At 34.8% G+C, this 15,076-nt stretch overlaps 1 protein-coding gene across 1 annotated transcript in view; it reads right to left on the bottom strand.

Annotated features, from left to right (window-relative positions):
- The window catches only part of Dnah6 (dynein axonemal heavy chain 6), a 205,335-nt gene that overhangs the window by 181,080 nt on the left and 9,179 nt on the right, over window positions 1-15,076 (bottom strand). The window contains exons 4-5 of the mRNA XM_010635241.2: window positions 14,759-15,021; window positions 1,916-2,183 (exon numbers count right to left, since the gene is read on the bottom strand). Coding sequence (XP_010633543.1) covers window positions 1,916-2,183; window positions 14,759-15,021 — 531 coding nt within the window. The remainder of the gene's footprint in view (window positions 1-1,915; window positions 2,184-14,758; window positions 15,022-15,076) is intronic.

Below are 15,076 nucleotides of genomic sequence, written 5' to 3'. Positions count from 1 at the left end.
TTGCACTCAGGACCTTGTGCTTGTGAGGCAGGTGGCAACAGCAATGAGCTAAATCCTTGGCCCTACAACATAAATCTTGGAAACATTATGTTGAGTAGAAAAATGACAGTTAAAATGGGTCCAAATACTATGTAGTTTCATCTATAAGAAATGTACAGAATAGGCAAATCTACATAGAGACATAATGTAGATTACTAAATGTCTACTCAGGACCTTGTGCTTGTGAGGCAGGTGGCAACAGCAATGAGCTAAATCCTTGGCCCTACAACATAAATCTTGGAAACATTATGTTGAGTAGAAAAATGACAGTTAAAATGGGTCCAAATACTATGTAGTTTCATCTATAAGAAATGTACAGAATAGGCAAATCTACATAGAGACATAATGTAGATTACTAAATGTCTGTAACTGGGGAAGATAAAACAGTTGGGAAAAAATACAGAATAAACATTAATGAGTATTGGAGTTTCTTTTTGGAATGATAAATATGTTAAAAAAATGACTGTAGTGATTATTGATCAAGTCTATAAATACACTAAAAATCACTGAACTGTTTACTTTAGATGGGTGAATTATGTAGCACACAAATTATATATCCATAAAGTTGTTTTAAGGAAATGTGGAGATAGATTAGTTATTTTAAAAATAAAAATTTCAAATACAACTCCATTATTTGTTCCTTCAACTTCATCTACAGGGATTGGCCACTCTTGCTAATTAACTATATGTAAATATAGGATTTGTGGTAAATTTGTGGGTTAGAATCTAAAAATTTAAAACTCCCATAATGGGTCTGTTATTTAGGCCAATCCTACCTTGAAAGGATGAGAAATTTGTAGTCTGCTGGGACCAAATTTAAAGGGGAATACCATTAAGGCTAAAACAACACTGGTATGAAGAGTGGACAGAGAAAACAACTTTTAGCACAGAAAACAAGAGAACAAGAATTGAGGACTGAGAGAGGAAACTTTAAAGACAAATTCAGTAAGAATTATTTTTGTATATTTAGTAACAATTAATGGTAACTAGCCTTCAAGACAAGGTGAAATATAAAATATAGTAATATAGTTTCAAATGACTGATAGAGATCCTTAATAAAATTAGAGCTCAAAGGGTTGCATTTGATGTCAAGAAGGACTAGACTTTTTTTACAGCCCAGAGGCTCAGTGGTATGGATGACATGAGGTGGTATATATTACATATCTGTTTTGCACTAATATCTATGTTAACCATGGTCCTTGAATGTTCTTTTATGACTGAAATATTGATGTCTTTTAGGTTACCATAGCAACATAAAGGAAATGACCAGTAAATAGTAAATTTGAGCTTTAGACTTGGAAGGTTGTACCTCAGTGTCATAGAAATAGTGAAAGACACAGTTCTCTGAGCATGACAGTAATGTTAATTTCAGTTCCTTCCAAGGAACCAAGTAGAAATCTTCTACTGCAAGTTGAAATTAAATGGGTAGAGCTTAAATATGGCTGTGCATCCATCCTTTGAACTGTTCATTTTTTATGATCCCCCCATCATCCAAAGTAAAAGTGAAAATCTTCCCCTGCTGTCTGAAACCATGTACCTCTTCTGGTCAATGAAAACATGTCTCACATTATTCTGGACCATAAAGTCCCGAGTATCTCAAAGATGAAAGGAGAGGTAATAGGGCTGCCACCCAATGTGTTTAAAAATGATCAACAACAAAGGAAATCACAAAAACCTTAGGTTACTTCTAATTAAAGGGGAGCTGTGCAAGGTCTTCTACACTTCTGCAACCCTAGTTGAAAATTCAGAAACTCCGCTAGATTGCCAGAGTCCTAAATGGTAGACAAGATGAAACTTTTGAATTCTATTTCAGGGACAGTCTATACCAACACTTTCTTTTTCTGTAATTCTATTAAAATATGAAAAAAATACATACAGGATTAACAATGAACAAATTCTTTTGTAGAGAATTTCGACATGCAGTGATTTTCTTGGAGCGAACATTCTTCTTCCACACACTAAAAGCCTTCCATTTCCGGAACAGTGAAAATATAGGGATCTTAGTGAGTTCTCTGTGATAGAGATATTCCTGTTCCCATCGATCAATTTCAATAAATTCAATATCATCATTGTAAACGTGTGTCACTGCCCTTTGGCTAATAGTGTAGTAGTCATTTTTGTTGATGTTTTCATAACTTACAACTCTATGAACAAATAAAAATGGAGACGAATGAATTATTTGATCCAAATTAAGCAATTGAAGTATATGGTTTTTTTTGTACCGGGGATCGAACTCTGGTTCTTGCACTTGCAAAGCAGGTGGCAGAACCACTGAGCTCAATCCCTGGCAATTGAAGTACTGTTTGGTGGCAAAGAGATACATTTTTGAAGACAAATACTATTTAAACTTTAAAAATTCTAAACCAATTACTATATTTTCCAATTGAGTAAATTCTTCAAGAAAAGGAGGGGATGCTGGTTTTAAACAAGACTTGAGCCTATTTTAAGGATTTCACAACCTAGGCAATATGCTGGGTCATTAATTACAGTGATATAATTTTTTTTTTTTTTTTTGGTACCGGGGATTGAATTCGGGTCCTTGCGCTTGCAAGGCAGGCCACCAAACTGCTGAGCTAAATCCCTGGCCCATAAAGTGATATAATTTTTATAATAAAGCATATTTACTATAGACAGCCTAATCTAAATTTTTTTTATTCAAATTTAATAGCCTAAGAGTTTTAAGCTAACCAGTATTGACAGAATTATGAGAAAGATGAAAGAAAATATGAATTACATAAATTAGAAACAAGATCCAAATTAAGCTAAAATATATATTCAATTCAATACACATAAAATAATTATTATTAAGTAACTATTTAGTTCAAGATTACCTCTTTGCGAACCATCACCAGTGGCACTCCTTAAATGTATGCATAGCAGAAAATAGATTGAGTAAAGAAGAAAGGCAAGAAAGATATGAAAACAGGAACAGGGGTACAAGAAATAAATAATGAGAACAGAAAGGGCTAATCTTGTAAAAATTATTTAAACAAGAATTTATTTCCAGAACCAAGATATTTTCTGTAACTTTAGCTATAACACTGAAATGTTATGTGCAATTTAAAATTAATAGAACAAGTGTTAAGTATGATATAACACCTGATTAAAATATACTTAGAGATTTAGGAAAATCACATTGACAAAGAGCTTATATTTTAAGCCTTAGAATAATGAGATAAAGATTAAGTGCAAAAATTAAACCTCAAATTGTTTCAAATGGTGTATATAAGGCACTAAGATTGCATACTAATACTAGTACCTAATTAACTGCTTCCCATGCCTATATTCCCTTCCAGTTCTTAGCTCTGTGTTTGGAACCAGGAATCCATGGCTCTTTAGAATAGGCTTCAGGCCATCTGTGAAATACCCAAAACACTTGTACATAAAATCATGTACATGTGCGTGATCAATTTTGAAGGGATTAAACAAATTTTTCATAAGTTTTGGGTCTGTTAATCAAAAAACTAAGGACCACTGGCATAAATCATTTTTAGTTTTACCTTCTATTTTTTGCTTTAAGAAAATTTAATAAGAAGAAAAATTATATATATTTATATTTGAGTGGAAGAGGGACTGACAATGAGCTCTCCTGCAGTGCTGCTGCAATCTGCTTTGGTTTAACTTGACCCCACCATCTGACCTTTTGTTTGTGTTCTAATTAAGTTTCATCAGAAATGTCTTGGGGAAATGTCAGGCATTGTCAACTTTATATGGCCTCAAGATACAGATCTAACCCCTAAAGGCAAATATATTATTGAAAGAGAAACGATGGAAACAAGTTACTTCATGAAACCAGAGCCAGAAGGCAAGCAGGAGTAGCTATTCTAATTTCTGACAAAGTTGACTTCAAACCAAAACTAGCCAAACAAAAGTCACTACATTTTGGTAAAGGGAATATTTACCAAGAAGAAATAACAGTTTTAAGTATATATGCATCAATTTTCAGCACATCCAATTTTATAAAAGAAAAACTACTTAACATAAAAGGATATATGGAAAGCAATACTCCACACTGGAGCACTTCCGTACTTCACTCTCATAAAAAGACAAACCAGACAAAATATCAACAAAGAAATATTAGAGTTAAACTTCACCATAGAACAAATGGACTTAACAGTTACCTAGAGTTTTTCCAGACCAGATATCTAGACTTCACCAGACCAAAAACAGAATATACATTCTTCTTAACAGCCCATAAAACTTTCTCCAAAACAGACCATATTTTAGGCCATTAGGCAGGTGTCAGTAAATACGAAGCAATTGAAGTAGTATCTTGCATCCTATCAGATAATAATGAAATGAAACAAAAAATCAAAAGCAAAAGAAACCACAGAAACTATACAAACACATGGAGATTGAATAATATGCTTTTGCATGATCATTTGTCATACAAGAAATCAGACAAGAAATTTTGTAGATTCCTAGAATGAAATGACATTGGTATAAAACCTATCAGAATCTGTGGGACACAATAAAGCAGATCTAACTGAAAAGTTTATAACTGTGAGTACATTAGAAAAACAGAACTATCCCCAATAAACAACCTAATGATGAATCTTATGATCATAACAAAACAAAAGCAATTCAAACCCAAAACTAAAAGGAAAGAAATTCTGAAGATCAGAGTGGAAATGGGATAGCCAATTTAACTATGCTTTATTATCTTGTAGTGGGGTGGGGGACATCTGAAGTGATCTTCTTGTTCGCTGAAGAATGAATGGATACCTTGTCAGATGATTTTACTGTAGAACCTCTTTTTGTTAATCTAAAATGATAGTTAACCTTCAGGCCTTCTATTAAGTTCTCTAAGTATATGTGTCTTAGCTCGAGAAAACCCCATGGAGTGAGAAAATGGCTGTTGTGTTAAGTCATAAGTGTCCTGTTATTTTTCATTTCAGACACAACTCAAATTTCTAAAACAAAATTCTTCTAGAGTTAATTCTTTTACTTTTTGAACACAACAAAACCTCAGCGTGATCAGTTATTTCGAGCAGCAGCTGCATTATACCTGCAGTGGTGGAAAATGCTTTTGCTCATTTTAAACCAGTCCACCAGACCAATATGGCCTACTTCATGTGACTTTTCCTAAGATCTTTGGATAGCCTTCTATTTCTCATGTTCCAACATATAATTATTTGTCTCCTGTTTCACATTAGTTCTTTCTCTGTTACACAAATCACCCATTTTAATCAGGCTGTTTTCTTTGTCAAGTTCATTGAAGCTTATGCTTAAATGCATACAATTGTCTTTGTTTACCCTTTTTTTCTTCCTTCCACCTCTTTCTAGCTCCTCATTTCTAGAAGCAAGAGAGCAATTTTTACTTGCTTTGAGATAGTGGGCTGAATTAGATAAGTGTTGTGTTCCCCTGAAAGTTCTCCTCATTATCCTACAGTTTTGTCATGATTTGAACACATTCATTTGAGGAAAGTAGTCAAGCATCTGGAAAGAAACAGCAATTATCTAAGATTTGCACTGATCAACCTTAATCTATTTGATGACATTGAAAATCATGAGTCAATATGGTTCTAGAGCTAACCTATACTGGGGAAGAGAAATGCTTCATTTATTTATGGTTTGATTAACCAAAGATAATAAATTATCCAATGAGAATACCTTTTAACATAGAAATTAAATAGAAACACAAGAGGAGACCTCTAAGTTTCACAGTAAGAAAGTACTCTTGAGACAATGGTCTCTTTGGAGGAGAAATATCAGTATCCGGTAGGTATTATAGGTTCCTAGGTCCCCGCTCAACCTATAGACACTTGGGGGCTTAACACTATGCATTTTAATAATTCCTCTGTCTTTTTTGAGAAATTGCTGCTGTCGGTACATGGTGAGCAACTCTGGTTGAATATTAGAATCACCTGGTGAATTTTAAAAGCCATACTTGTTGCTCTAGCTCTGCCATAAACCAATGAAATAAATTACTGAAGTTGGGGTAAAGATAGAGAACTAGTGCACTAAGTTACTCAACTCTTCTTGTGAAATGAAAAGATCATTCACTAAATTGTCATAGATCCAGCGCAGTGTCAGAAAGAGTGCATGTAGTATGTGTGTGTGCATTTGAAAGAAGAATAGGAAGACAATCTGGATCTAAGAATTTTTGATAATTCCAGTGCAAAGGGCCTATAGAATGTCTATCTACCAACCAAAATTTGGCTTACCAGATTTAAATACTTTTATAAACTTAGCCTAAGAAAACTGTCACAGCATTAGGTAACCTGGTGAGGTTTCTGATAATATGGCTTCAAAATTATCTGTTCTTTATGATATAATACATTTATCTCACTGTAGAGTCTTTTAAAATATAACTTCACAATGGAAACCAGAATGCTCCTTTTAAGAAAATTCCAGTTCACATAACCACAAAACATATTTTTTTCACTCTTTATTTATTAACAAAAGTTAGGCCTAATGTGTCTAGAAATTATATATTTCCTGGCTTTCCATGGACCTTATACATGCTTGGTATATGGAGAAGGATCTGCCATACAATCTTTATTATTTGATTACTGGGACAAAATACAGTATTTAATTATGCAAATTAAAGGAGAAAAGACTTCTTTTGGCTAACAGTTTCAGGGGCTTCAGCCCACGGCCAGCCGGCTGCAAGGCAGAAACATCACAACAGAAAAGGCATGGTGGAGGAAAGCTGCTCACCTCATGGCAGCCAGGAACCAGAGAAGAGGGGAAGGACTAGAGAGGAAGGGACCAGGGACTAGATAGAAACCCCAAAGGTCATGCACCCATTATCTATCCAGACATATCCAGAAATGTGCTTTACTAAACTCTTAGGTATCTCTCAAGCCAATCAAACTGACAATCAAAATTAACTGTCACACAATCTGACCTACCCATTAAATTCTAATAGCTTTAAAACTGACACTGCACAGAGTATTAAATCATACAATTGGGAGATTTGAGTATCAGACATTATTCTGAATTTCCTATCTGAAAAATAACAAAGTAATATCAAATAGCAAAATCTTTAATATATGTGTACCTAGATTTTCTCTTTCAACTGTGGATAATGCCTTTCTAATATGGTTCCTATGAGGATAAAATAATGCATATGAACACTAAGTACAACATCTAGTACAAATGGCAGGAACGGTCATCACTTTCAGTACATTAGGCACAGTAAATGAGAGTTGGGGTCTAAAGTCCAACTGTTTGACTCATTAGCTGTGCAAACTTGATTGAAATACCAACCTGATGTCTCAAATATTTCATTATTTGCAAAAAGATATGTAAATTCTACCTATACTATAGAGTGTAATTGATATGAAGGTTAAATGAGTTAATACATATGAAATATTTAGGACCATGTTTGGTATTCACAAAGAGTTGGTGTTGGTAATTCTGTGTTGCAGTATTCACCTACTTATATTATAAAGGCTTATTACCTCATAGTGGCTGAATAGAGGCAACCACGCTCCTTATCAACATAACCTAAGTTTACACTTTAGTGAACAGAACTGAACAAAACAAGACTTGGACTTACATAATTGAAATAGTGAGAGGGAGGGGTTACACAGATATGGAGAAAAACCCGTCATCTAATAGGGAGGGAATTATCCAACACCCACAGAAGCTCTTTTTATACCAGTGCCCCCCAAAACACTTAAATATTGCCCAAGCAGTGGTCTTTTTGATTAAACTAGGTGTTTAAACTCACAAGATGTTCACAGAATAGATTTGGCATCTGTCTACTGAGAAGGACACAGGACAGGAACTACTCCTCATAATTAGAGACATTCCTTCTCTGGGGATTCTTATGGTGCTTGCTCTAACAGACACTATCCTTTCTTCATGTGACAACTCACCTGCTAGGGGATGGGATCGACATGGCTGGGTGTGGAATCTACCTTGGCTTAAAGTTTTAATATTCAGAGGAACCAATATCTCTTGCTATAACTCCATAAGCACAGATTTCAGAACCTTATAAAGAACATGCCCAGAAAGAGTTTCGGCATTATGGGATCCAAAGCTGTGACTCCCTAACAGGTATTTACAATTCATTTTAGTTCCTCCTAAAGAAGATATAATTTGCTAGTTGGAGTCACTTTTGTCATAAGCAGTGTTATTTAGAAACCATATTACTCTTATTAGGTTACCAGGAGAAGAGAGCTGCACAGGACATAAAATATCTATATTCATTTCCATCAATGCTTGCCAAGCTCTGCATGTTATAAAACACCTATCAAGTAATGTAACTTTTATAACTACAGAGATTTGGTAAAGACATTAATTATAATTTCTTTATATTACATAATAAAAGCTAAAACACAAAGCATAAGGGACATATTCAATATTCAATCTGATAAAAGTTGCAAATGCAATCTAGCTCATAAGCAACAAAAGCTGTGACCATAACGTTTTTGAAGCAGTTACCTGGATTTCTAATGAACATGGGATGACTTAGTCATTCAAATGCTTGGTATTCACTATTGCTGAAAAAGTTTAATAAAAATAGGAGGCAACAAATGATAAATGACCTATTACTTTGTCTCTGACCACTGGAAATTTCCTTTTCCATTAACCAGAATTTGGATAATTTCTCTTGAAAATGTAAGGTAGCCTCAATTTTTAAACTGTAAAACTTGTGAAAGTTGTTTCTTTTATTTCTTTGAATTAAACTTCTATATTTCACAACAGTGAGGCATTATCTCAAACACAAACAGATACTGTTCATAAGTGACTAAAAAATCACCAGAGGAACTTGGCAATCACCAAAGCTAAAATTTTGATTTGAATTCCTAATTCTTGTCAGAAGGTGTTAGTATATTTTCTGGCAACACTTGAAATTTTTTCATTTCATTCAGGTGCTCAAATACCAGTTAAGTACTTAACTTAAAGCTATCCTTCAATTAATATGCAAAGTTTAATCATTTGCAAAATATTTTTTGACTCCTGGCAAAAATTTTTTCTTTGTAAACAACAAATAGTGATGTTCTGCTTGTGTTTCTTTGTAAAAAGCTGAAAACAGATGGTTATGTGGTGGTTTGGATTGTATCATAGTCACCACTTTCACAGTATTACTTTGTAATTCATAACTGCAGGGAAATATTTACATATAGAATTTCCTCTATGAATAAATAATGTGCTACTTGAATCTCAGGGTTGTCAGAATAAAGTCTAGATGATATTCATTTTAAGAATATTCCCATAATATTTCATTTGTCTTGAATATTTTTTTCTCTCTTTGAGTTTATTGGTACATTCTAGGTATACAGTACAGTTACATTCATTATTGGGATCTTTGCCTTTACATGACAGGTCTTGGTTCTCATTTCTTACTCTTGTCCCTGCCCTCCCTTCACCCCTTCCTCTCCTCCCCATTTTTTTCTCTTCAAAACAAAGTTATTACAACATCTTACTTTGAGACTTTGATAGAGAGAACATTTGTAAGTAGTCTAAAACCTACAAAATGTTAAGGAAATATAAATTAACCGCTGTCTTTCACTTCTGTAATTTGCTTTGCCTTGCTTGTTTCTCAGAACAAAATACCAGAGGTTTCACCCTTAAATTTAAAGGCACGTAGCCCCAGTTTAAAATTAACAGGTGCTGGAGGTGCTTAGCCACATGCCAAGATGAGACCAGATGTTCAAGCTAAGATAACAGTCACCAGGCCCTAAGCCCTAAAACTTTTTCTAAATCATATGACTATACAGGAGTTAAGATAAAAAATGTCAGCAGTCCTGCTTTCCTAACTTTGACCCCCACTCTTGTGGTCTGGAATGGCTAAAGATAAAAATTCTGAAAGAGAATGCAACATTTGGGTTAACATTGAACTGTCTTGTGACCATGATTTGTGATGGGAACTGTGGGAACTGGAATGTCTTATCGGGCTACCTAAAATGAGGTCATGATTGTAAAACTCCTATAAAAAAGAGATTGTAACCCAGCCCAGATTGTAACTGGTTATTTGGCACAGCACTTGGAGCAGGCCCACACTTTGCTAGCAAAGTAAACTTTTTTTTTTACCCACTTCTGCGTCTCTGTGTGTAATTTACACGCAGTTCCTTCTACAACAGCTTCAAAATAGTTCTGTCTTCTAGCAGTTACTAATGTTTGGATTCAGTAGGTTCACTGACATATGATGATAAATATTTTTCAGTAAAAGTTTAAAAATATCCTGAATTGTGATAATCTGTTTTCTAACCTGTGGTTGTACTATTAATATCATTGATTTTTCTTTATTTTTCAGGTTCCAAGTTGAAAACATTTTTCACATAAGTTGGTGAAACTTCAATTTTGTTATAACAATTCATTTGGATGTTAGTATTGTTTGTGTGTTTCTTACCTGACACTAATGTAAAAATAGGATCTTGTCATATTTTATTCTTTCAAGTGATTTTAAAAGATCAAATTCTTTTCTGGGTGGGATGGATATTTTAGGAAAAAGTGTTGATATCACTGATGAATTTGATAGCATTTACATACAAATAATAAAATTTGTCAAAAGAACAGGTTACCATAGTTTCACAAAACCAAGTTTGAGATAATACTCATTATGTTTCCTAACTTCTAATCTTTTTTCCTTATCACTGTGTTTTGCCTTATAAATCTAGTAATGTTCAGCTTTAATAAAAATGTCTCCAAAATGAATAAGTGGAAAGATAAATGTTTGTTATGTGTGCTAATTGAGTTGTGGATCTTAATAGTGTAAAAACTTTTAGGTAATTTTATTGAAAATATTTTAAACTATTTTTAAAAAATCCAAGGATGCAGTAAAGTATTGAGATACAGAGTTCAGGTTGGCCTAAACACATAGTTGTGTTACTTTTAAAAACTCAGTATCAGAACCACTTTGTGGATATTCATCCCTTTCTGGCATCGATTTTGTGTAAATTTATAATTTAAAAATAATAAATATAAATCATGACATCTTAATATTAACAACAAGGTTCTCTCTTCTCAGCTGAATGTTTAGTGTGAGCTGTCAGTGAGAGTTAGCATGCAAATGGTTTCATCTTGAAATATAGGTAGAACATACAGATGAAGAGGCCAGCTTCTGTCACTGGACTGCCACTTACTTATTGTTTGACCTGAAGGAAATTACTTAACCATTTTGTGCTTCATTTATAAAACATGCATTTATAAAACTGCATTATTCTGAGCAGTAAATATATGAAAAGACCTTGGAATGTCTAGAGTGGAGTAAACACCACTAAAGCATCACTGTTGTGGCATATTAAATGTGATGGCTTGCTCTGGTGTCCTCTTAGAGTGGGGGTATGACCCAGCTCTCTAGCCAGCAGCCTTCCCCCACACCACATGACTGCCACCAGTTACTATCACTTTTGTTCAAGGTCTTTTCCTAAAAAAATAGACATACTTTGTCTTGATCAGCCCAAGTCTTTTTTCTCTAAGCCACCTATGATCTCCCTAGCTCCTGATCCCTTCACCATGTTTTCTCTCACTTGCCCTAGACCCGGCCTGTAACGCGTTATTACGCATTATGCCCCACTGCTGGGTAAGATGATCCACAGCGTAGTTGTGTACCAGAGCGATAAGCCAAAGTTCAAGGTAGGGAGGAAAATTTAACATCAAAGTAAAAAAAATACAATAGTGATAACAAAATATAATTTCAACAGTATCTTCTTAAAGGGGATTTTTCATATTTTAATCAAGCGTCATTCCTATCAATCAAAAAATAACGAACAAATAAACAGAAAACCAACTCAACTGCTCTAGATGATGTGCTCATTAGCTTAGAAATTCAGTAAATCACCAGAATTTGACAAAACACACTTTCAGTCTCTTATTCAGCATTTTATCATGTGCTGGTATAAACAAGAATCAATTTTATATCTGGAAAATTTGACTCTTTGTATTATGAGGATTAAATATCATAAATAGCTTTCTAGGTTACTGAATGATGAGAAAAGATGACAAAAACTTTTTTTGTTTTGGTACTGGGATCAAACTTAGTACCGTGTGCTTGTGAGGCAGGTGGTGGCACCACTGAGCTAAATCCCCAGACTCATAGACACATTTTTAATGTATGAAGCAAGAAGTGTAATTTTAAGATCAGGAAGTAAACTACTTTTCCACTAGTTTCCACTTAAGAGCTATAACTTCCTCTTCAAAAACTGATAAAAAACAATTTTTCAAAAATAACAAGGTAGTGCTGGGTATACTGATACATGCCTATAATCCAAGCCCTTGAGAGGCTGAGGCAGGAGGATGGCCAAGAGTCCAAGGCCATCCTGAACTACACAGTGAGAGACCCTGTCAAAAACCAAAAAAAGTTAGTATGTGGAACTGGAAATATTAAAGTATTATTTTAAAAACTTTTTATATAAAACTGCTTTAAATTCTATATCAATTCTCTCATCTTAAAAAAAAATAACTATCCATTTTTCTCATCTTTGTTTTTTTTTTTTGGTACCGGGGATTGAACTTGGGTTGCTTGCAAGGCAGGCCACCCAACCACTGAGATAAATCCCTGGCCATTTTTCTCATCTTTGAAAAGAAAATCTCTCTCTCAGTCCCAATTCCACCCCAATAACCACCCCATTTCTTTTCTCCCTTTGGCATCCCAAAATTAATATTTCCAAACGCAAATGCCTATTTTCCCTAATAATCTTGGTCCATCCAGTCTTTTGAGTCTCAGTTAACAGTGATTCTGCTCTTCTTCTTGTGCAAATAGATCACTGAAGTCATCCTCGTCTCTTTTCTGGTTGCCCACCTTACATATGGCCCATAAAAAGATCTGGTGGGCTTTCTTTTCACATTTCAAGAACCAGACACATTTCCCCACCATCTCACCATTAACTGTCACCTGGTCCATTTTTCACCTGAATAATGAAAGGCTTTAATTATTCTTCCTTTTGCAACACCTGCTCCCCAAGACTATTATTCCCTGCACAGTAGCCAAAACAATCTTTTTCAAAATGTGATTCAGATCATGACACCCCTCTCCTGGAAATCCTTTAATGGTGTTCCATTTTTTCTCAGACAAGCTAAACTTCTTGCAGTGATTAAAAATGCCCTGTGTGACCTGGTTCCATTTCTCATTCACTCCACTGTAGCAGGACCACCCTGTTCTTTGCTCTTTGAACATGCCAGATACCCTCCTGCCTCAGGATGTCTGTGTTTGGTTTCCATCTGCCTGGAATGCTCTTCCTTGTACCACTACAGAATTCATGCTTCCTCCTTCAAGTCTCTGTTCAAATTACCAGCTTCCTACTTAGGCCCACACAGACCATCCCAGTTAATTCACGACTTCTCACCCTGCACTCCCAATGTCCCTTACCCTACTCTATTTTTCTGTAATACTAATAAATTTTAGCAGTTAGATAATTTATTCATGTCTCATGTCTTTTTACTGTTTTCCTCTTCTAAGATGTAAACTCCAAGAAGGCAGAGATTCCGGTCTGGAAGGTTCACTAACGTATCTCTAGCACCATAAACAGCTCCTGCTACAGAGGGCATCCTCTGGAAGGTTCACTAACGTATCTCTAGCACCATAAACAGCTCCTGCTACATAGGGCATCCTCAATAAATGTGGCTAAATGATTTTTATCAGCATCTTTTTCCTACAAATTCTAGTCCTATTAAGATCTTTTAGGATCTTAATTTACAATGAATCTATCATCATTCTACGTTTTTTAAAAAAGTTTTTACACTTGTCTCAGTACGTAGTTCAGATTGGCCTTGAATTCACTACGTGTAGCCTGGGCTGGCTTTGAACTCACAGCGATCCTCCTGCATCAGACTCCCACATGCTGGGATTCTAGGCAGTATGCGCCCATGCCTGGCTCATTTTATATTTAAATTAAGTGCTTTTCCTCAGCCTATGTTCAGTATCATCTGGCTTAATCAAACTACAGTGTTCAAATAAGGAAGAATGAGGGTAGAAAATGGAAAAGGCAGCTCAAAGAATTTGGTGGCAAAGTTAACCTATTATCACTATCAAGCAAAGACTGTCTAACAAATGCTGTCAGACAACGAAGTATCAGAGAAAAGTCAACAGGATCTCCAAATCTTCTAATCAACTGTCATCTCAGTGCTGAACTTCAAAGCAGTCCACAGACTTACTAGGGTGTGGCTCTTTCAAATTATGTCAATGACAAATGTGTGTCAAGCAACAATGGAGAGGAAGCATGTGCGTATGTCTGACTAATCTGTGTTGTCAAGCTGATATTATTTTAAAAATCCTATTTATCCTCTGTAAAGGAAGGCTGAAATGGCATGTAAAACAAATCACACATGTACTGTTTACAGATTGCCATCTTTTCTTAGCTATCACAAAATACCAAAATGTTTGTAGTACTGATTAAAAAGATGACATAACATTACATAAATATATGAAAAGCACAACAGCATATTGCTCTGTAAAATAGTTTTTACAAATAGATAAAGGAAAGAAATGTGGAAAAGATTAAAATTATTGATTAAAATTAATGATTAGGATTCATTTATCATTGGATGGTGAAACTATTTTGGTCATAGTTAACATCAATATCAAGTCAGTTATGCATAATGATGGGACAAGGGTCCAGAGACAGAGAGGGCAGGGAAGAGAGCAGAAAAGAATGAAGACTGTTAAGTACCTGTACATATCCTGTAAGGCGAACATAAACATTATGTACTACAAATGTGTACTAATAAAAAATTGAAAAAATAATTTAAAAACTGTGGATGGTATTTACAATCTTATTTGTAACTTTGTGTTACATAAATTGCTTCATAAATGAGAACTCACTTTAGATTATATGTATCATACTCAATGGAAGACCTCGGCACTGCAGGGATCATATAAAGAAATCCAAGATTTTCATTTTCACGTACTATTTTAATGATTTGCAAGGGATCACGAATGCTGGCTTTCACGACTTCTTCCCGGTCATGGAAAATGTACGCAGGGTAGGTTGGAGGCCTCATCCCGAAGAGACCTCTTCTTCCAATACCCATGCATGGAAGTTTAGGAGGAGAAGGAGAGAACACCTTGACAGAGGGCCGTTGGATCTAAACAAAACCAATGTTTAAAATATGAGTTTTTGAGCAAAAAAAAAAAAAAAAA

The sequence above is a fragment of the Fukomys damarensis genome, unplaced genomic scaffold, assembly GCF_012274545.1.
Source record: "Fukomys damarensis isolate Sample0158 unplaced genomic scaffold, DMR_v1.0_HiC HiC_scaffold_2, whole genome shotgun sequence".
In the NCBI taxonomy this organism is placed as follows: Eukaryota; Metazoa; Chordata; class Mammalia; order Rodentia; family Bathyergidae; genus Fukomys; species Fukomys damarensis.
The sequence above is the reverse complement of the archived record's forward strand: the minus strand, read 5'-3'. Positions and strand labels throughout refer to the sequence as shown.